The 23,400-nt window shown below is 36.5% G+C and overlaps 1 protein-coding gene across 3 annotated transcripts in view; it reads left to right on the forward strand.

Annotated features, from left to right (window-relative positions):
- Positions 1-2,986: 2,986 nt before the first annotated feature.
- Positions 2,987-23,400, forward strand: part of ING3 (inhibitor of growth family member 3) — a 29,891-nt gene continuing 9,477 nt past the window's right edge. Inside the window, exons 1-7 of one of the 3 annotated variants that reach the window (XM_003261247.4) lie at positions 2,987-3,162; positions 3,402-3,473; positions 5,550-5,650; positions 7,788-7,853; positions 20,435-20,531; positions 22,307-22,378; positions 23,228-23,347. In XM_003261247.4, coding sequence (XP_003261295.1) covers positions 3,135-3,162; positions 3,402-3,473; positions 5,550-5,650; positions 7,788-7,853; positions 20,435-20,531; positions 22,307-22,378; positions 23,228-23,347 — 556 coding nt within the window. In that variant the 5' untranslated portion in view covers positions 2,987-3,134. Of the gene's footprint in view, positions 3,163-3,401; positions 3,474-5,549; positions 5,651-7,787; positions 7,854-8,394; positions 9,216-20,434; positions 20,532-22,306; positions 22,379-23,227; positions 23,348-23,400 lie in introns of those variants that run through there. The other 2 variants (XR_004033045.1, XM_003261249.4) reach the window with 2 other exon arrangements.

Below are 23,400 nucleotides of genomic sequence, written 5' to 3' on the forward strand. Positions count from 1 at the left end.
AGAGAAACTGACAAAGAAAGAGGGGGAAAGGCTAGGGAAAAAGTAGAGCTTCTCTGGGGGCTCTCACCAGCAGGAGTTTGTGGGCCATGTATTTACTGTCCTGTACTTCTGTAAGGTTGCCAGTCTCTGTGTCTTTTCATTCCCAATTTCAAATCATAAGAAAATGCATCTGATAGGTCTAGCTTTGGTCAATCCCTGATAAATTAATGAGTTTTGATACAGACACGGCCAATCCATATGAGGGGCACTCCCTGGAAATGCAGTATTGGTTTTAAGTAGGCAGCCACTCAAAAATGGTATCTACTGTATGACCTAATTATGTAAGAAGTTATCACAAGCCTATGCAAACATAATTTCTGCAGCTCAGCTGATACATGTTCCAACAATAAGAGTTACATTATTTAACTAAAATATACAGTGTGTAAGTTTTATTTTTGGTTTCTGTGGAGTGTGTATTTATACTGACTGAATTGGGAACCATTTATTATCTCATTTCCCTTAATATGGAACACTCCCTGAGGAAGCTCACTTTACACTGAAATGATGTTCTTCTATTTATGATAGCATACCATTTTAGCTACTCTGAAAGAGCCACCTGGCAAAAACAACTAAAAGTGCTAGATTTAAAAAAATACACTTATGAACTAGTACGAAATTAAGGAATTTTCAGAGGGAATATAAAAGGGGAAAAAGAAGGAAAATGAAAATATCCTGAGAAATAAGTGCAAGCCAAAGTAGGCTTTTGTTCAAGATTATCTGTCAAGTTCTGGACACCTAGAGCTCTTACTTTAATAGCTGTGCAGCATGTCAGGGTCAGAAGATAAACCCAAGTATCAGTTCAAAAGGAAGAGTCTTATAGCAGACAAAAATCTGGGGCCCCAATGGACTATACTCTCCATGTAAGGGTAAATGACATATAAGCCTCATGCACAGAATAGGCCCGTAATGAAACATGCCTGTCTTGGCCTTGGAGCCCAGTAAAGAAAGAAAAAAAAAATTCTCTGAGAATCTGAGCAATCCATTTGGGATTGAGGCCCAGATTCAATCTATCTGTGCAATACAATAAACCTCAAGTGGACAATTTAATCTGGTCCTAGGGTTTATGATGTCTCCAAACAAATTGACAAGCAAATTCTAATGCTCTCCATGAAAACTCAATTTCAACTCCAGCCTCAAAGAATCCTTATGCTTGTAATCCCAGAAACAGGAATTCAGAGTCAAAAATCACAACCCAACAGGAAAAAGTCACCATGAGCAAAAGTGCCCATTTCTGAAGAAATAGCACTAAAAGGCCCATAAATGTTTCAATATCAGGTTTAACAGAAACAAGATACAGACTAAATAATTTGTATAAGAAATTAGAAGATGGCTTGAAAAGAGAACCGAATAGAACTTCTAAACCTGAAAAATTCTGAAAATTCTAAAATAAAACATATAAAAGAAAGATTAAGATAAATAAGAGAATAGAGAAAGTCTTACTGGAAAAAATGAGAAATAAGCAATACTGAAAATACAATCATTGAGAATTTTCTAGAATTGTTGCAGGGCACCAATCCTGAAATTCGGGAATCCCCTCAAATCCTAAGCATAATTTTAAAAATTTAAGAAAAGGGAATAAGGAAGGAATTCAGACTTAGATCACTGCAAAACTGCAAAAAGATGTCAAAGAGATGTTAAAAGCAGCCAGAAGGAAGGATGGAAAACGAAGAAAGGAGGAAAAGAAGAAGGGAGAAAAAGATTGAAAGTACTCGATTTTCGAAGCAAGTAATGAAAAAATTAACTAGAAACTATAAAATTCTAATTCTTATTAGGATCGAAGTAACGTTCCGTTGAGATTCATCATGATTCATCATTCGCGACAGGGAAGTTTCCTGCTTAAGAGCAGTGAAAACCTTGAGTACAAGAGTATGTAATGCAGAAGGAAAGCAGGAAACACACACACACACACACACAATTTCAATTGCAATTTGAAAAATATAAAATGAACAATAAATTATGAACTAATAACAATTTCCCCAGAAAATCGAAGAGTTAAGAAGAGTGGAAAATAACAATACCTAGTATTTATTGAGTGCAAGAGTTTTCAATAAAAAACAATTTAAAAAGAAACTGAGTAGGGACGTACTAAATATATCATAGGAAAACATTTGCTGGGAGAGGTCGAAAAGTAGAAACTAAAGAACGCCCAAGACAACCAACCTCGAATATGGACTATTTACTCAACATAAAGTTACTGCTATTAACAGCCTATTCGAAATCAAGGCTCCATCCGTAATTCATGGCTGCTCACTATGATGATGAAGATTATTATTATTATTTTTGCGGATGCAGATTGTATGTATAGATTAATTACATTAGAATGACGATTAGATGGACCGCAAAGTAGAATATATAAGTGGCTATTGACACTATTTGTGCATCTTTTAATCTGGGAAATGTATATTCACTCCATAGTCTCAGTATAAACTATTTTAAAATTACATGTAAGCCAACCAGGTGTCTCTTTTATATTTTCGGAGTGAATAATGAGGATAAATTCCAGTAGAGAGTTCTATTTTAAGCAATCCAAATTCCCCGAACTTTGCTGATTATTCTAGTGTTTAGAACCTTTGCTATTTGCCTGGCACTTCTTGAAACCCATAACTCACAAATGCCAGGGGCATGGAAGCACATCAAAGAACAGGTGAAAAGTTGTTCCTAGTTGTTATGCAGGCGCATACAACTCCCGCCATTCTCTGTGCAAAAATCAACAAATAAACAGAGGCACCGCATTTCGGATTCTGTTACGCACTGTTTGCAATGGCGCCTGGTATTCGTAGTTTCTACGAGGAGAGCCGCCAGCGCGCCAACCCTCGCTGAGGAGGAAGAAAACCACATTTCCCACAGAGACACGGGGGCGAACACTGGCCGGCTTACGTCATTGCTTCAACCAACCAATAGCAGCTCCGGGCGGCAGTGAGGCAAGCGCTGTCAGGCGCCAAAGTGGTTTTTTTTTTTTTCTTTTTTTTTTTTTGCCGGAGTCGAGCGGGTGCTGCTAGCGGAGGCGCCATATTGGAAGGGACAAAACTCCGGCGACAGCGAGTGACACAAATAAACCCCTGGAACCCCTTGTTCCCTCAGCTCTAACGGCCGCGATGTTGTACCTAGAAGACTATCTGGAAAGTGAGTGCGCGGCGCTGGCGGCGGCCGCCAGTGGGACCTGCGGGCGGGCAAGAGCGCGAGTGGACGGGCAGCGAGATGGCGGGAGGGAGGGGGCGGCGGGGGATGTTTCTTTCTCACGGTAACTGGCAGCCTCGTTGTGGGCTGCCGGCCCCCTCGACCCCCCTGACGCACGCGCGCAGTGACGTAAGCGCGTATTTCGCCGTTGGCCCCGCCCCTCTGACGGACTCTCCCTTTGACAGTGATTGAGCAGCTTCCTATGGATCTGCGGGACCGCTTCACGGAAATGCGCGAGATGGACCTGCAGGTGCAGAGTAAGTCGGCGCGTCTACTCCTCCTGTTCGCTGCGCGCGTTCAGTTCCAGACTTGCTTGTCATCGCTGCTAGCGCCTAATGCTCTTTCACTGTCCTCTGGCTCACTCCGCTAGTGCATAAGGAGTTGTCAAAAAGAACTGGCAGCTCTGAATCTCACCTTCTTCCCTCCCATGCTACTTCTTTCTGGCCTTTGCAAGAGCAGGAGGCATTGGGACACTTGTATTCCTTTCTAGAATGTGGGATTGTGCAAAAAATATTTCTCTACCGTCATTGAGATAGTTATCTATGTTTCAATGGACGTCAGCATAACAAGTGTTGAGATGTTGTCTTGAGCCTTTTCGTATCGAACTTAGATTTCAGCTTTTATACTTACTTTAAAGTTCATCCTATTCACAGTTTTTCAAGAGTGGAAAGCAAAGAAGCACAGGTTATATATAGCTCTTTAGAGACCCTGGCAAATGTCAAATTTTGAAAACTTAGTTACACATTATAAGATACATTTTAAATTGTAACAGAGTCGTCATTTTCTTGATTAAAATGAGTGACAGAAATTAGATTTCACTGTGAAGTTTCTTATGTGCTGTACTAAAAATTTTAGCAGTTAGTGAACATTTCTTTTTCTTTCAGTGATAGCTTAGTAGTCTCTGTGACTTTTTCCCCAAATTAACTTTGCTCTTTCGTAGAGCAAGGACTATAAATAGGTGGCTCAGGGACCACTTGCTGCAGCTAAGAACCTGTCCTTTTCACTGCTCCTGGCTTCTCTGCCCATGATCACACACCCACTTCTATACCCTTTGTTTTGAGTATATTTTTCCAGTAAGTTTCAGGTGGCACATAATAAAAAGTGGTGGCATGGAAGCCACCTTCTGTTCAGTGGATTGTGGTATGAAGTATGAATTGTGTGTGTGGTTCTCCAGCTATCTCACAAATTCATTTTAATTTTAGTGTAGTTGAAATGCTAAAGATTTGCTGAAGTAGTGTTCTCTGCAGGACTGAGCACAGACACTGATGTCAGATCTGAGTTTGTTTTAGGGCTTTACTAATTTACTCATTGACTCTGTATTATCACTTGCGAGGGGCTTACATTGTCTATAAAAAGAGAATCATCCAAGGATTTAAAATATTACAGGTGGATTAGAATTTATAGTATCTGATACAAAGTAGGCATTAAATAAAGGGTAACTTACTTTAAATTCTTTTTATATTTTATTGTTTAAAATTTTAAATTCTCGTAATTTGGGCTTACATTATACATATTACAGGCTTTTTAAACGTGCATTTCTTTACAGTAACTAGAATTTTCTAAAGTTAATAGGTATTATGGATTAACAGAACAGTGTACCAAATAAATTCAGAAATGCTTATTTAAACAAAGGAACATACTTCTAAAAAATTAACCATAGAACTTCATAGAGTCTTTAAAAGGCTACTGTGGACTGAAAATCTCCAAAAGAAGTGTATTATGAAAAGATTTTTCTCAACTTACGTAACAACAGAATCTTTTTTATTAATTTTTCCTTTTTTTTTTTTTTTTTTTTTTTTTTAGCAGACATCCAATAAGATGATTAGTCTTGGCATATAATTTGGGGAAAACTTACCTAGAATTAATGTTTAAATGATTGTACCTACTACTTTCAGTTGGGATATGACATGATGAGATGTTTAATGCCATATGCCAAATATTTTTATCACTTTTTCTTGTTAAAAGAAATGTGAGGATTAGCTAATGGTGTTTTAATTGTGTTTTGGTACTTTTGTCTGATTTAATACCTTTAGCTTTTGACCCAAAGACTGTATTGCTCAAAAATTATAGTATAGAGCCGATCTACTTTGGCTATTGGAAAAAATTTTGAAATAACAAAAACAAAAATAATCTGTCAATAAGGAAAATTGTAACTTTTTAAAGGAAGGTAATTGAGGCATTATATATTTACATAATCAAAGCATAACATATTTAAGTTACTGGCAAGGTGAAAGAGTGTATATTGTCAGATTTTTTCCCTTCCTAAATCAAACCATGTATATTTAGTATATGAATTTGGTCATTTAATATGAATTTTTTTTATTATGTCATAGATGCAATGGATCAACTAGAACAAAGAGTCAGTGAATTCTTTATGAATGCAAAGAAAAATAAACCTGAGTGGAGGGAAGAACAAATGGCATCCATCAAAAAAGTATGTGCAATACTTCGGATAATTTATCAAGAAATATTGGGACCCTCTGAAAAAGATATTTCAAAATTAAATAGTGGTCTGCATATCAAAATGAGGGAATATTATCAATGACTCTTTAGAATATAAATAATTTATTGTGGTTTAGAGCTTCAGATAGGGATTTTTAGTCATTAAAGCATTTTGGTAATTAAAAATATTGTTTCAATAATTAGTGAGTATTAGTGACAGACCATTTAAAAGTTACGTTTTTTTCTATTAGTTTGTTTTATTCTAGTTGAGATAGAGTACTGTATTCCAGTTTTGGCCACAAACTAGGTAAATAAATATAAGCAGACCTTGAAGAATATTTTATATATTGTTAGGTACTTAAATTAGTGGACCCACAGAAGAACAAAATCTTAAAAGTTAGAAGGAACTTAAGAAAGCCTTTTAATTTAAAACTAAATTTGCACATGAATTGGTCTGGAAACGTAGAATGCATTGAGGTTTTGTTAGTTTTATAGTGGTTATAGCTCTCTTCCAGTATTGAATGAGTATACACGCACATCTCAAAGTTTGCTTTGCAAGTATGATTGAGTTCATTTAGGGATGGATACATTGGAAAAACAAGTTAAAAGACTTGAGTTTGGTCATGATTCTGCTATTTAGCTGTGTGACATTAAATCTTAATATTTCTGAATAATAATGCCTTCCTAAACCCAATGTTCATAGAATTGTTCAAGGATCAATTAAGAGGCCGGGCGTGGTGGCTCACACCCATAATCCTAGCACTTTGAGAGGCCGAGGCGGGTGGATCACCTGAGGTCAGGAGTTCGAGACCAGCCTGGCCAACCTGGTGAAACCTTGTCTCTACTAAAAATACAAAAATTAGCCGGGTGTGGTGGTGGGCGCCTGTGATCCCAGCTACTTGAGAGACTGAGACAGGAGAATCATTTGAATCCGGGAGGCGGAGGTTGCAGTGATCCTAGATCATGCCACTGCACTACAGCCTGGGCAACAGAGTGACAGAGTGAGACTCTGTCTCAAAAAAAAAAAGGGTCCACTAAGGAAGAAATTTGGAAACTACGATACGTTATTCATTCTACCACATGGAGAGAAGATTGTTTCTGTTAGGAAAAGAAAAATCATAATCTATAACAGAAGTAGTCCTAGCTTGGAAGATACCTGGAGGGACATGTGTTCGTGAGTAAAGACATGATATATCTACATCCCAGAGTCACTAATCATCTCTTTAACCTAATAAATTTTTGGTGGAGTGCACCTTAAGTATACCCTGAGAAGTCTAGTACCCCATGGAAATTCATAGTATCATCTTCTTTCCCCCTTTTTAAAAAAAAAGTTTAATAAGTTGAGGCAAAATCTAAAATACAGATTGAGTTGTATGAATATATACCTAATTTAAAGTGGGAGTTATAGAACAACTGGAAAATAGGGAAATGCAGATCAGAATCCTTTTAATAGCTGAACTTTAACAAAAACTTTTTTAATGGAATGCAAATGTACTTTACAAGTTAGATCAATTTTAGTTAACTTTTTATTTTAAATACTGTTCATTAACTCATATAGCTTTTTCTAGACTTACAATGGCATTTACTTTTAATTATATTCTTTCTAGAAATTCTGAACATCTCCCTTTTACTCTTGGCCATTGTGCATAGTTTCTGATCCTTTACTATCCCACCCTATTTCTAACAGGTTTTTGTTTTGTTTTGTTTTTTGTTTTTTTGAGATAGAGTCTCGCTCTGTTGTCCAGGCTGGAGTGCAGTGGCCCAATCTCGGCTCACTGCAACCTCTGGCTCCCGGTTCAAGCAATTCTTGTGCCTCAGCCTCCCGAGTAGCTGGGATTACAGGCGCCCACTACCATGCCCGGCTAATTTTTGTATTTTTAGTAGAGATGGGGTTTCGCCATGTTGGCCAGGCTGGTCTCAAACTTCTGACCTCAAGTCATCCGTCCTCCTTGGCCTCCAAAAGGGATTACAGGCGTGAGCCACCGCGCCTGGCCTCTAACAGGTTTTTTATTAGTAAGGTAGGATGACTGTGATAACAAGATATGATAATGAAAATGCAGTTATATGTCCTGCATATGAATATTTTTAAATGATTAATTTATTTTTGTAATGAAAATGTTTTCATTCAGGACTATTATAAAGCTTTGGAAGATGCAGATGAGAAGGTTCAGTTGGCAAACCAGATATATGACTTGGTAAGTAAAAGTAATGTGGATACTGTGCCATAAGTACTTGAATAATAGATTGTATCTTAAATTTTATTGGCTTAAATGTAGTAGGAAGAAGCAACTAAAACTGAAGTATTGCTCTCTTGATCACATCTAATTTGACATTTCAGTGTCCATTTTACGGTTTCTTTGTGGAAAAGTCAGAGTCCACAGTGTTAGTTAATGTGGTGAGAACTGTACATTTTAGCAAGTCTATGCTGCGGTAAGGTGGTTTCTGATGTTAGATATTTTGTAAACAAGAATTAATGTTTAACTTTATTTTACTAATCCTTGTCTTCTTAAGGTAGTGTGTTTACTTGCCTTATACATCATTTTGAGATTGTTTCTGTGGTAAAATACACCTGAGAAGACTGCCTTGACAAGAGTTCTTGGTAGTCTGATTAAAATGAAGAAGAATCATTTGAATCAGTGTTTATGTGAGTGATGTTAAAAGATCGTATGTAACAGCTGTGTCAGTTGTTTAAGCAATACAAGATTACAAACTTTAAACAAGATTCTTTTATTGCAGCAGCACTTCTAAAAGATTGAAAACACCAAGAAGATAGATAGAATATTCACTATTTCTCATATTGATGCAGTTATGGTGCTCTTTTTCATTTGAAACATCTTCTCCTAAAATACATACTTTAAGAAATAGTCATTTCTGTTTTTGCATTAAAGTAAATTAAAGCAGAAAACACATGCTCACTTTTGGCTAACTTCAGTGTATAGATTTCATACTTATGTTGTCTTTCCTGAGTACAGATTTATTACTGAACAAGTACGTGTAAATAAAATGTCATTGGTGAGCAAGACACAAGATAAAAGGTGAACACCACATATGATGTGAATTGTAAATGCTTATACCACAGACTTGAAAACATGTGTCATGTAGAGCCATGGAAAATGTTTAGTTGTTTTTATGTAGTACACACATTTTAATGGTGCTAATAACCTGGGCTCTTTTGTTCATAGAGTTATTCTGAAAAAAATTTCATAAAAGACACTGCCTAAAGATAGGTAGAATAGGCTGTAGCTTGATTTATTGTGGAATAAAAACCAAAAAAAAAGGTCTTAATTGTTTCAGTCTTTAATTATGTCTATAAACTTAGAAAAAGGCATTTACATTTGAATCTAGACTAATATGTTTAGTAACATTCTTCCTCATATTCAATGACTGTATGTATCAGTCCTTATTTAGAGACTGCCTGCTTTTTAATTCATATAGCTGTTTGGTTCTATTCTTTGTTTTGTTTATTATTTTGTTGTTTTACTGCTTGTTAGACCTTTACTAAAGATACTTTGTGTATTTAGAAAAAATATAACATAAATATATGCTTTTTAAATATGTGTGTGTGTGTGTATTCATCTCTTATTTATAAACCACACTGTTCATCCACTCTGTGCCTGAAAAAAGGGAGCTGTACCTGGGTATAATGGAGGAATAAAAAGTAAATACTAGGCCGTACGCAGTGGCTCACGCCTGTAATCCCAGCACTTTGGGAGGCCGAGGAGGGCGGATCACGAGATCAGGAGATCGCGACCATCCTGGCTAACATGGTGAAACCCCGTCTCTACTAAAAATACAAAAATATTAGCCGGGCGTGGTGGCGGGTACCTGTAGTCCTAGCTACTTGGGAGGCCGAGGCAGGAGAATGGCGGGAACCCTGGAGGTGGAGCTTGCAGTGAGCAGAGATCGCACCACTGCACTCCAGCCTGGGCGACAGAGAGAGACTCTGTCTTAAAAAAAAAAAAAAAAAGTAAGTACTAGAAATGGCTCTTGTCCTCATGGTGTCTGTAAACTACTGTAGTGGGGCAGACATACCTGCAAACTAAAGTGGAGAATCCTTACAGAAACATGTAATAAACATTAACCAGTTGAATATTAAGGGGTGTCTGCTGAAAAACATTGAAGTAAGTCATGCAGAGTTAATTATTGATTTCTTAGAGGGTATAGGAAGAGTTTTGAACAGAGTTTGTTTAGAAAGTCAGGGTCCTGAATTAGGTATTGTATTGAGAGGAAAGCATTTCACTCAGAGATAATGGCATAAACAGAAGGAAAGTACAAATTCAGAAATTAATTGAGAAGGGATAGATTCCAAGGCTAAAGAGTGAAGTAATAAAGGTGAGGTAGTAAATTTAATAAAGCATAAGAAATATAACAGAAAGCAAGTGTCCATAATGGATTCATGCAGATGTGAGTTCAAACCCTAGCTCAGCCATTTCACTGACACCATGACTTTGGAAAAGTTATTTAATCTTGAACCTCAGTTTCCTGCTGTAAAAAAGCAATATTAATTTATACCTTACTGGAGGGTTTGCATTAGAATACATACAATGCTATTAGTTTGGCAGATAGTAGGATTTGCTCCTTCTTTAAGAACTCAGTCCATCTCATTTCCTGAACTGGAATTTTCTATTTTCCTGAAGCCACTGCTTCCCTTTCAACTCTGCCAAGTGGAAGCTGCTGTCCCTCACTCTCCTAGTATCTCTGAGGCTTCTTTTTGTCTTTTCTTCTTTTTCTTCCCCCCCTCCTTCTTTTCTGCCCCCTCCTTTGCTCTACCCTCTTCCTTTTTATTATTTTTTTTCTTTTTCCCTTTCTCCCTCCCTGCCTTTCTTTTTAAATACTTTAATCCTATTTCAGGTGAACATTATATCCTTAATATAAAAAATCCCTTCTCTTTCAGACTTACTGATAATCATCTCAGTTACCCTCTACCCTTTATCACTATAACTTAATGGCTTCTAGGTGAAGCTCAGATTGAAAAACTGGCACCTGGTTCACAGTTCTCTGTTGCAATCATCTTATACTACCTAGTCATCTACTTCTTTGGCTTTTGTAAATACTAATCCACTTCAGACGCCACAGACTGAACCCGATCATCACTTGGAATTGCCCTGCCTCTGATACTTCTTGCGTCTACACTTCATTTCCTCCTATTTTATCAGCCCTTTCCTATTCAATCAAGAGACTGGTTGAGCTCTTGATCTCTTTTCTTACAGGTAACTTCCACATTGTTGCTGCCTTAGGGCATGTTTTTACTTGCTGCATCTTTGCTTCATCACTTATGCCTTCTCTTTTTAATCTTTAGCCTCTTTTCTTTCTGTTGGCTTCTATACCACAGCATTTAAACATGCTCAGGTCTTCCTCATATTTAAAAAGAACCCAGACAATCTAATATAAATCCCGTCGTGACCATGACTCTGCTTTAGCTAGTGTAGTCTTTCTTAATTTCTCATTCAGACTCTTTGACACTCCCTTACCTTCGATTTATTCCTAAATTTATGGCAATTGGGGTTCTATTTACTAATCCTTTATAACTTCATTTAATGAGTTCTTTATTGCTAAATTCATCAGACAGCTTCAATTCTTTTTAACTGACCCTATTGGTAAATTTAATGCTCATTGCCATTCGTTTTGTCTTGCCATTCTTGACCTTGTATTACCGTGTGACTGCCTGCTCTAGATGCTCCCACCTTTGTGGCCTTTCTTAGTCTCCTTCTTGGATACAGCTCATAATGATGGTGTTCCTCAGGGTTCTGTCCTTCACTTACGTGGTTTCTTACTCTTCAAGTGGTTCTCACATGAAGGTGATTGTCTTCCCCTCTTCTACCTGCCAAGAGGGCCAGGAAGACCAAATTCCACAGGTAAAGACCTGTTCTTTCAAGTGCAAGTTTTATCCCCAACCTTTGCACACCAACCAAGTTGAGAAACACTCCTCTATTACAATTCCATGTGTTCTCTTAGTGTTAACAATTATACGTGAATTATTCCTGAAGCCCAGGCTGTTTCTTTGAGTCTTTTAATCTTATCTGAATATTCCCAGGCCCTAGAACTCAGTGTTTTGAAATTTAAAACTCAAAGCATCTCCAGTTTCTTCTCTAACTACCCTCCCCTGCCCCACCACCAACTTTTTGTTTCTAAATCTCACATGAACCACTGACCTTGTAGTCATTCAGATTAGGGCACTGAAAGTCACCCTATACTCCTTGTCACTAACTTCCTCACATTTAATTAATCACCATGTGTTGTTCATTTTACTTTATAAATACCTCTAACTGTCCCTTCTTCACCATTGCTGTAGTTCAAATACTTAAGTAAGAAATGTAATTATAGACAATATATGTACATGTCCTAAGTGTACAATTCATATTTTGAAAGATGTATATATTCTTGTAACCAGTACCCCAATCAAGATATAGAACATTGTCATTCACCCTGGAAAATTCCCTTGTATCATTTTCTAGTGTCTGTCCCCTCAAGTACTCTTCATTTCTTACCCAAACAACTATAGTAGCTTTTCTAAATGGTTTTTCTGCCTTTGATTTATCACTATTTTCCTAAAATACACATTTAAGCATGCTTTCATGCTTTCTCCTTGTGTAATTTTTTTTTTTTTTTTTTTTTTTGAGGCAGACCCTTGCTCTGTTAGCCAGGCTGGAGTGCAGTGGCACAACCTCAGGTCACTGCAACCTCTGCCTCCCAGGCTGAAGCCTCCCAGATGCTGGTGCTACAGACACTTGCCACTATGCCTGGCTAATTTTGTATTTTTTGTAGAGATGAGGGCTCCCTATGTTGCCCTCAGGGTTGGTCTTGAACTCCTGGGCTCAAGTGGGAGGCTTTGGCCTCCCAAAGTGCTGGGATCACAGGTTTGAACCACTGCGCCTGGCCTGAAATTCTTAAGCATTTTGCTACTGACTTGTTTTATCATGCCATGTAGAAAGTTCTTGATTTGGTTTCTGCCAGATCGCTAACTGCATCTCTTTGTTGTCCTCTGTCCCTCACCACCATCCATGTGCCCGATCCATGGTGAACATACTGTGTATGCATGACTTTTCCTGACTGGGATGACTTTCTTTTTCCTGTTTGCTTGGTAAACTTTTCCCTATCCTTCATAATCCTACACATGTCTCTTTATTAACATAGTCTTGATAGCCTTCATATTTGTATCATTTATATCTAGGAGAAGAGATTTGACAGTTTATAACAGGAAAGGCATATAAGAGTGGTTTTTACAAATGCATTTATTTTTCTGTCATGTAAAATACTTGTTGGAGGAGGCAGACCGGACTCCTCCAACACGATCCCACCCCAACACGATCAGTGTCCCAGGCTGCTTCTAATCTGTTCCACCATCCATTCTGGGCAGGAAGAAGACTTGCAGTAGGGGATTACTCAGAAGGGCACATTTTGTATTTTAGTCAGCTCTTTGAAAGAATCTTCCTGAAAATCTTACCTACTTCCATCTTATATCTTATTGGCTCCCTCTAGCTACATGGCCACCCCAGATATGTGAGGTTCTGTCAGAAAGAAGGGGAGAATAGAAACTATGCAGATAATTAGCAGTTTGTGCTTTACGCTGTCCTCAGACATGTCAGCCTCCAAATCACTCTTATTCACGTGATGTTATTATTGATCAAACAACATTGTAATTATATATTTACCTTTGCTTTTGTGTTTGTCTTCCCTAGTATAAATGTTAGGAACTATGTATTTTTATTTTAGTGTCTTCAGAACTTAATCTACTATGTCAGGCTCTTGGGGTACAGAATGACCAAAAACTTCACCTACCCTCAGACCCCCTGGTCAGGAGAGCTAATATTTTTGATTTTATAAAAAACTATTCTTCAATAAATATTTGTTGAACAAAAATCACCTGAATATGTTAATAGAGAAGAAAAAGCACTAATATGACTCCCAAGTTAGGAGTCTTGGCGAGAGAGTTTAATGGTGTTATTGTTGGTGGAGATATATTTTCGTTGGGAAGCAATTTCTCCCAGGGTACTGCAGTATGCTGAGATTGGTTCAGTTTTGATGGACAGGCTAGGATAGACTGCAGTATACAAATAGCTACTTCTTTTCAAGGTGTGACTTCAAGAAGTAATATAGTTCAGGTAAGTTTAGTTTCCTTTATAGCATCACTTTGAGAGAGAAAACACACAATCTTATGATCCTTTTCTTTGCTGCAATCTTTTTGGTTTCCCTCTTACTAAATTGCTCTCATAATTTTGTTACTGTCTTCAATTTGGATAGATTTCCTTTTCTGATATATAAGGTCATTTTGAAAGTTCTTGTAAAACAGGATTTGCAGATGAGCATTCAGTAAAACGAATATTTTTTACAATAAAAACTTATAGTAATAAGTTATATGTATGTTTTGAGCATTTTAACTAAAAATATCTTCAACTTTATTATACTTTTTCTTCCTATTTTTAATTAAAAAGCCTCCCCTTTAATGACAAAACAGATTTATTAAACAGTGAAGTGTACAGTACTATGCAAAGTAATAGGGCTCCAGTTAACATGTTCCCCAAATAATCTTTTTTTTTTTTTTTTGAGACGGAGTTTTGCTCTTGCGCCCAGGCTGGAGTGCAATGGCACAATCTCGGCTCACTACAACTTCTACCTCCCGAGTTCAAGCAATTCTCTTCCCTCAGCCTCCCAAGTAGCTGGGATTATAGGTGTGCATCACCACCCCCAGCTAATTTTTGTATCTTTAGTAGAGACAGGGTTTCGCCATGTTGGCCAGGCTGGTCTCAAACTCCTGACCTCAGGTGATCCACCCACCTCGGCCTCCCAAAGTGCTGGGATTACAGGCATGAGCCACCGTACCCGGCCATTTTGTTTTTTGTTTTTTGTAAAATCAAAAATATTAGCTCTCCTGACCGGGGGTATGAGGGTAGGTGAAGTTTTTGGTCATTCTGTACCCCAAGAGCCTGACATAGTAGATTAAGTGAACAATGAAGAGAAGGATAAAGGTTTTCAAGGTAATCTATAATCCAGTGCTTTCCAAACCTTGATCATCTCTTTCATGCCTTCATGATTTTTACAATACCTGCATACTAAGTAAATTTTTAGATGGTATATTTAAGAGGAAAACTTACTAATTTGATACTACAAATATAAATAAAACACTAGCATCACTTATGAATAAATAATTACCAAAACGTCAAAAACAATGATGTACCGTCCTGGAAAACTTGTGCTTTGTGTAGCACATATCAACACAGCGTCTTGTAATATTTGGGCACTTTATGCCTGAGGGTAAGAAATTTACCTTATTACCCTTACATGTAATTATAGTCAAATATAAGGGAATTATTGACTTGTTCAATTGGGAGGTCACTAAATGGAGTTACCCTGTCAAATTAGTTATCCTCCCTGAAATAACAATAGTAAACATCCAAATGAAAGTTGATAAATAATAAAAATGACATTCCTATAAAATTTAACATTTGAGAACGGAGACTGCTAGTCTGCTTTAAAGGAGAGTGAATGGGACATAATGTAAGTGTAAAACTACAGTAAATTCTGTTTTGAGATATTTTACCCAAAAAACAGTGGTATACTTGTATTTGTACAACTTTATATAGTGAGAGAGTATGACTTTCATTCATTCAGCAAGTGTTTATAGAGCTCCAGCTATGAGCAGTCACAGGTAGTAGGTGGGCAGTAATGGCACAGACAATGCTTAGGCAGAATGTTTTGTTTGTTTGTTTGTTTGTTTGTTTTGAGACGGAATTTCACTCTTTTTGCCTAGGCTGGAGTGCAATGGCGCGATCTCAGCTCACTGCAACCTCCACCTCCCGAGTTTAAGTGATTCTCATGCCACAGCCAGTAGCTGGAATTACAGGCATGCACCACCACATCTGGCTAATTTTTGTATTTTTAGTAGAGATGGCGTTTCACCTTTTGGCCAGGCTGTCTTGAACTCCTGACCTCAGGTGATCCGCCCATCTCAGCCTCCCAAAGTGCTGGGATTACAGGCGTGAGCCACCGCACCTGGCCTGGCAAACTATTAAATAAAGACTATTTTAGATTTCGATAAGTACACAGGAGGAAATAAACATTGTAGAAAGGAGAGAGGAAGGGGAAGAAAGGGAGAGACAATTGAATAACTGGCGAAGGCTGTTAAGAATGTAGTCTAAGGAGATGACATTTGAGGTGGTACTTGGAAAATGAGAAAGAACCACCTGTTGGGAAAGCTAAGGGAAGAATGTTTCAGGCACGTGGTATACCAAGGGCAAAGTTTGGAGTGGAAAAGACTTGGCAAGTTGAACCAAGAGAGAGGCCGGGGTGGTTGGTCTGTGGTCTGTAATGGGAAAGGAGCAGCATGAAACGAAGCAGGCAGGAACTAACGCATGGGGGCCTTGTGAGCCAGTCTAGGAGGAGAGTGATTCTTAGTCTAAAGCAGTGGGAAGCCAGTGACGGACTTTAAACAGAGGCGTGGAATATAGACCTTAAAAGAGATTTTGTGTGTGTATGCCTTTGCTTAAACATTATATTATAGGAATTTTAAATAAGCATGTATTACTTTTACAGAATTTATGGTACATCACCATAGTATGTAATTGTGTTTGATTTTATCCCTCAGTGTTTTATATGGCATTGCATTTCGTTGTATTTTTTCATTAAAACATTTTATTTACTTTTAAACCAGTAGTAAACATTTTTTTTTTCCTATGACCATCACTGCACTGGTCACCTCATTTATTAAGGAATAAACCAAACTATATATTATCAACAAATGAAGAAATTTATTTTAGGGGTCCAGTAGAAGAAACTGACAGTTTATTTTAGTAGCCGTTTTAGTGAAATTTGACTAACACACACAAAATCTATCCTGTTAAAATAATTTTGTTCTAGAAGCATGATACTCATAAATAGTCGTTAAATACTTATTTGTGTTTCTCAGCCAGATGTCACTGTCATAAGGATGTATTAGATTGCAATACCTAATAAAGTTGATTTATACGTACCCTGATAAAATTTGAGCTTTTAGTTAATGCTTGAATGATTTTAGCAGTCTCTTACAGTGCTCAATACCCTTGAACTTGCTTCTTTTTTATATCCTCGCCTGTTCCTGAGATGATTATATTTCAGATGCACATTTTACCTATAAATTTGAGAGTTTTCATCTGATACTCTAATTAAGGAAATATATTATGTGAGTTTGACCTTTTGATTTCTGTCCTGTCCTTATTGTCTTCCAGGAGGATGATTAGACAGAGTTTTATGCTAAGGCCTCTGAAGTATTTGTTTCAGCATAACGATAGGTCACATTTTCATGTAGTTTAAATGTAATTTAGAGATATAAAGAATCATTTTCATGACCTGTCATCTGAGAAATACTTTGCCATCCTGGTTTCTTTTTCTTCCCCAATTTACCCTCCGTACTCGCTATTACTAGACCTTTTCATGATAGAAATTTAACTTACTGCTGTCTATTTCAATTTAGAATGTAACAGACTTGATTGCCTATTCCGATAGGGCAAGCTAGACATCTAAATTTTATAAATTGTTTGTATTGGAAGCAGTAGATCATGTAGAGACTTTAAAAAAGCTGTATTTAGTTTTGTTTGGGTCCATTATTGATACACTTTAAATTTGAATATTGGAAAACCAGAGAGTCAAAAGAGAAAGAGTCAAAGATTACAACTCTATGCAGATATTATAGGATGAAGGGTTTTTTGTTTGTTTTGTGCAGAGGGGCCAAGTATGACTTAAATTTGCTATGATCATGAGTATGTTAACAAGTAATGTTGGTAGAATATCCTTTGTCTTTAAAGAGGCTAAAAAAATTATAGGAGTTTAAACTTAAAGCTGTTATGATTTGGGGTTGTAGAATATGATTTGGGGTTATAGGGCAAGGAAACTTTGTTTATAGCACTTGTTGACATTAACTGGGAAAAAAATAAATAATTAGACTCTGTGGTTAGCCCTGTTTTAGGAATCTGTGGCTAATGGAAAATCTCTCAATTGGATCAGTACCCTCTTTACTATTGTAAATCAGTCTTATGAAAGCAGATGTTTGTGGAAGGGTGAGGTAACTTACATCCTTGCTTTGATGCATGTGGGGACAATATGGTGATCAGCTAGAAGAGGTGCTTTAACCTTTCAGAATCATGTAGGTTGAGGGAATGCACATGATGGATTTCAGGCAAGTTCACAGCTCTTATTATGGCTGTTTAATATTGTTTAAATATCCTAGTGCTTTATAGCTTAAGTTAATTCTTGTGGTCAATGGGACTTTCCATCTTCTAATTTGATTTAGTACAGCAGTGGTAAATAGAAGAAAAATAATTCTCATTGCCTAATAATTGCTTATAATATTAATCAGGTCATAATCTCTTTTACGTATGAGGAAGTGAGAATGATTGGAAGCCGTCCTATAAAGCTGCCTACCACAAGTGGTTAAGGCTTTTCTGTCTTTGTTTCTTTTAACTATGAATTTGGTTTTTAGAGTTATTAACCCTTTAGGTTCTAGTGCCTTTTCTGAGCTATCTAGTGTTGAAAGTCTCGTCATTATTTTTCAGATTTTCATATGTAGTGAACTTTATCAATAATATATTTAATAAAATGACACAATCCTTAAATGCAGAGGTGAAGTGAGTTAGGGCAAGGTGTATGGTATGAAAAAGAAAGGCCTTTATCTCACCCTAACACTACTCCCTCAACCTAACATTCTTGCTCACTATGCTTTATATACATATTACACGCTACATCATACTTTGTTTTTCTCTAAGCATATTGTTTGTCTTTCTGTATCTACATTTTTTTTTATTGTGATTCCTTTTTTCCTTCTATTTGAATACAATCCATCTTCACTAATTCATACCTCCGTGTCTACCAGTGTTACTTTTTTATGTACCACTTCTGACTCTTTTTGAACTGTTGCTTATTTGTGACATCTAGACTATATTTTTATCTCTTATTATATTAAAAATCATCTAAATCTTGATTTGTCAGCTAAATTCTAATTCCTATGAAGGCAACGATTCTCTTCCATTCTTCATATATCCTCCATTTAATCCAGCACCAAGCACATAATAGCTCAATATTTATTATTAGTATAATTGTAGGTACAAAAAGCAATGGAGTGTTTTCATTGCATTAGTGGTCTTGGAACTTAAATATGAATATTTTTTCTGATTTCCCTTGAGATTAAATTTTGACAATGAAAGAGGTATGCTCAAATAACAGACGTCTGTGTTCACACTATTATTGGAAAGGAAGTTCCATTAAAGGATGCTCAATTACCTGCAGATTCTTTGAATAGGAGCAAGTATCCACAATATGTGATGTTATAGGTTTTTAAATATTCTAGAACTCTGAAAAGTAATGTATGTATAAAGGTAGAAGGAAAACTGGCTTTCAGTTATTGAAAAAATCACAAACCAACACCCTAATGATTGTTGTTAATATATAAAATACAAATAATAGGACAATATTACTAGTTTTTATATTGAGTTATATTATTCTGAAGAATGTTTTTCAAAAAAAAAAAACAGTTGTTTTCTGCATGCAGAAAGTTCAGAGGTCCATGTCAGGTAAATGGCAAAGCACAATTTGTTACAAATAAAGTTAAATTTGGTTTCTGTAATGCATTAGCTATATGACTTTGGGCATATTACTTAACCTCTCTGAGCCTTAATTTCTTCACCTATAAAGTAGAGACAGTAATAACTTCAAAAGATCAGATTGAGGGCTAGAAAAGATAGGTCATCTGATGCGTCAAGCACATTACCTCCTCTTCATAGGCATCTGACCCATGCACATTGTGTTTTGCTCCCTTTCTCCCCTTCTTCCTCATGTTAGTTACACATTATTTAATTCTACACATTACTTAAAATGTTGCCCTGATAGAGTATCATAGCACATTTTGATATCTGTAAGAAAGTTATTTCTAATTCTAGCAGTAATCCAGTGGGAAACTAGACTTGGAAAAGAATGTTGTCAATAATGTGACATGAATATTTTTCAAAGAATTTGTGTATGTTTTGGTTTCACTTCAAAGTAGTGAGTTTGAAAAAATATTAAAATATTTAATATTAAGCTTAAAAATACATTAAGACATTTTGTTAGTTTGAGGTGTCATATAATTTTCTGAAATTAGTCAAAAGATCTCTCAGTGACAAAATAAAATTTTGCCAAGTTAATTAGGAAAATAGTATTATAAATAAAATAATTTTAACCAGGCCCTTTAAGGAATGGAGTTTTCTGGCTAACAATCCCTTTTGTTTCACCTCTTCACATAAATGTTTACAAGCATTATGATTCACTCTCATGCCTTAGAGTAATAGATGTACAGAATATAGGAACTTCTTTGTAAACTGAGGATCTTTCATCATTCCAAATAATAGCTTTTATCGTATGACAGTGTGGATGATGGCCTTATAAGCAGGAGGAGATTAGGCCCTAAGTAATCACAGGGCATATGATGAGAAGTGACCAGCCTCCACCATCCCCTCCTCCCATTCTCTAATCCCTGATCGGTTTTGCTTTAATTTTCATGTCCTTCCTTCTGGAAATGGAGTATAGAGCATTTCCTAACAAGTTGAGAGTCTGGGTCTTAGAATTTAAAATTTATTGAAGGAGACTTGGGAGATTATTTAGCCTAACACCCTCATTTTATAGATTAAAAACCTCTGAGGCATAGATTAATTGACTTGCTCAAGGATACTAAGCAGATTCACTAAAAGAAACAAAGATTTAGGTTTCCTCATTAGGCTGACACTTTAACAGTGTCCCAAATTTTGGTGGTTATCTTTGATCTTCTTTGAAACAGGTAGATCGACACTTGAGAAAGCTGGATCAGGAACTGGCTAAGTTTAAAATGGAGCTGGAAGCTGATAATGCTGGAATTACAGAAATATTAGAGAGGCGTAAGTAAAATTTACAGTTTTCCATCAATATTGGACAGTACATGTGCAAATCACTGAGAAGACTTTGTCCCACAGAGGCTTTTGAAATCCTGCCCTTCAGTGGATGGTGGCATGCAGGCCAGATAGCTTGGACCCTAGCAGTTGGAAATGTTTGGGTCATGGATACTGAGAGAGATAATATAGGGTATCATCCACTCACTCTTTATGAAACAACATATTAAATCATTTTATATCCACATATACTAGTAAGTTGAGTGGTAAGAACAAATTTAAAGAAACGTAACTATCGGGAGACAAATTAACCATCTTGCATTAAGTGTGTTGACTTTACTCTGCCTCTTTATACACTTAAGCTTTGAGGAAGGTTGTTAGTTTCTCTTCTTAAGAATTACTTCATGGCTTTTTCTTAATTGCATATACTGAAAAAGACTCACATTGGTTTCATAACACTACCTCTTTTTCTTTAAGAAGTGTTTTCTTCTTTCCCTTATCGGCAAGAAACCATTTTAATATTTCTTTGCAAGGCTCTATTTGATCTCCTGCTATAACTTACCCCTGTCACTTCTTTGGTGTGACTTCCCAAAAATAGAAGCATGAGCACTGTTTCCTTAACTAATTTAGCATTTCTTCCAACCTAAATAGGTAATGTACATAAAAGCAGTTAGTGTGGTACTAGGTGTAGAGTAGGCACTCATTAGATGTTAATTGAACCAAATTAATATTATGGCTAATTTCTACTAGAATTTAAGTAAAACTTTCAAACATATTTTTTCTTGGTGCATTTCAACAGTAAGAATATGTACGTGTACACACAGATGAAAGATTTCTTTACAGTGCCAATCTATGTATCTCTCTACTCACTAGAAGTCAGCTAGGGAAGCCAATCACAAATCTGTCTTGGTATCCATAGTTGCATTTTTGTGTTCAAAAGTAGATCCATCACTTTAGATAATCATCCTATTTATTTGTGATACTTTTCTTCTTATCTATATAAAGATAATAAGTATTTTGAGACAAAATTAAAAGTTCTGTAGCTGCTTTGATTTTTTAAAAATGCTAATGATAGCTGTGAGTAACTATAATTCATGCCTATTCATTACTGCAGGAAGGTTAATAAAGCATCCTAAGGACACAGACATATGAAATAAAATTGGATCAAGTTATAAAAACTGCTCCACCCTGTGCCCTGCCATAATTTCATCTCAAGGGATCAAAAATATACCCAGAAAAATGTATTTAGAGTTATTTTAAAGCTTGGTGTTAGAGATTTCTATTCCTCACTTTTTGTGAACAAAATCCCTAACTTCTTTTAGGAAGCCTTTATTATCATAATGTCATTTTAATGATCAAATGATTTTTTTCATATAGTAATGTCCCCCATCACATAGAACTTTAGAATCTGCTATTAAAAGGTCTTCAACTCAGTAACACTAGGTTGACTCTTACCAGTAATGAGATTACAATGTCCATTCATCCATTTATATGGCACCCACTGTGGTGAATTCCCTAATTAGACACGAGTATGCCTTGAGCCATTTTGTACTTAAGATAAATATTGGGAAAGGGATAACTTATTGTTTAGAGAGAGGATAACTCAGTGTGGGATGGACAGTGGTGATCCTCTAACATGTCTGGCTAAAATAAATACAGGCATATGCATCAGAACTTGCTAGTCCTCTGCTGGGTAAGGGAACTCATTGCCTGTAGTTGAGTGACATGTGAAGTTCTGCGGTGACATTTAATGGTGGTGTATCTCTGTGCCTCTCTTCTTTCAGGATCTTTGGAATTAGACACTCCTTCACAGCCAGTGAACAATCACCATGCTCATTCACATACTCCAGTGGAAAGTAAGTTTGGTGTAGTGCAGCTAAGTTTTAAAAACAATGAAAACCTTATTATTATCACCTGTGTGTTCTGCTTTTTTAACTCTATACAACCAATTGAGAAATAAATCCCTTCTTTTTTTTTCATTGCAAGTACTGGCAGACTTATCTTTTTCCTTGGGGGGAGCATATGTGATTAGGAAATGAGTATTCTGTTTTCTCTTAAATGCACAGAGGGAGAATGTATAGTACTAATAGCATATATTCCCTTCATACACATACCTGATTCTCCTTAGGGAGCTTTTCAACTGAGCATTCTCCTTAGGGAGCTTTTTGACTGAGCTAAACAATAAACTATTTTGTAATAGACCCTTTGTCTTTTTCATCCTTGCTTCTCCAGTGCCTAACCTAATGTTTGGCATGTAATTCAGTCTGAATGGTTGGTAAGTCAGTAAGTGGATGAATTGTTAGTTAGATGACTGGCTGGCTGGTTGATAACAGTCAAAAAATGACTGTATCAGTGCATCTTTTGACACATCAGTTTGGTGGGAAAAGATAGTTGACTGAAAACTATTCTAAGTGGTAGATAGTGTTTTGAAAACAAAATTTCCCTCACATTGTATGTGAGCCCATGGTGTATTTTGGGTTATCTTTAGTACTTTGCTGGAAGTTTTTTAAATGGTGGAGAAGTCTACTCTTAATCAACATGTGACACAGAGTTCTACTTGTCCTGCCTTCTGAGGAAACATCATGTTCTGTATTTTATGAGGAACCCAGATGACACTGTTTCATGTTATAACTGGATATAAGTATTATGCCTTGTCCATAGTTCTCTAAAGTTTAAAAACACGTGAATTCTTTATTTATATTTAGAAAGGAAATATAATCCAACTTCTCACCATACAACAACAGATCATATTCCTGAAAAGAAGTTTAAATCTGAAGCTCTTCTATCCACCCTTACGTCAGATGCCTCTAAGGAAAATACACTAGGTAAGTTAATTTTCTTAAATATGATTGCTTTGTTTTTTTGTGTTAGAATAAGG

The sequence above is a fragment of the Nomascus leucogenys genome, chromosome 13 (genome assembly GCF_006542625.1).
Source record: "Nomascus leucogenys isolate Asia chromosome 13, Asia_NLE_v1, whole genome shotgun sequence".
Lineage (NCBI taxonomy): Eukaryota > Metazoa > Chordata > Mammalia > Primates > Hylobatidae > Nomascus > Nomascus leucogenys.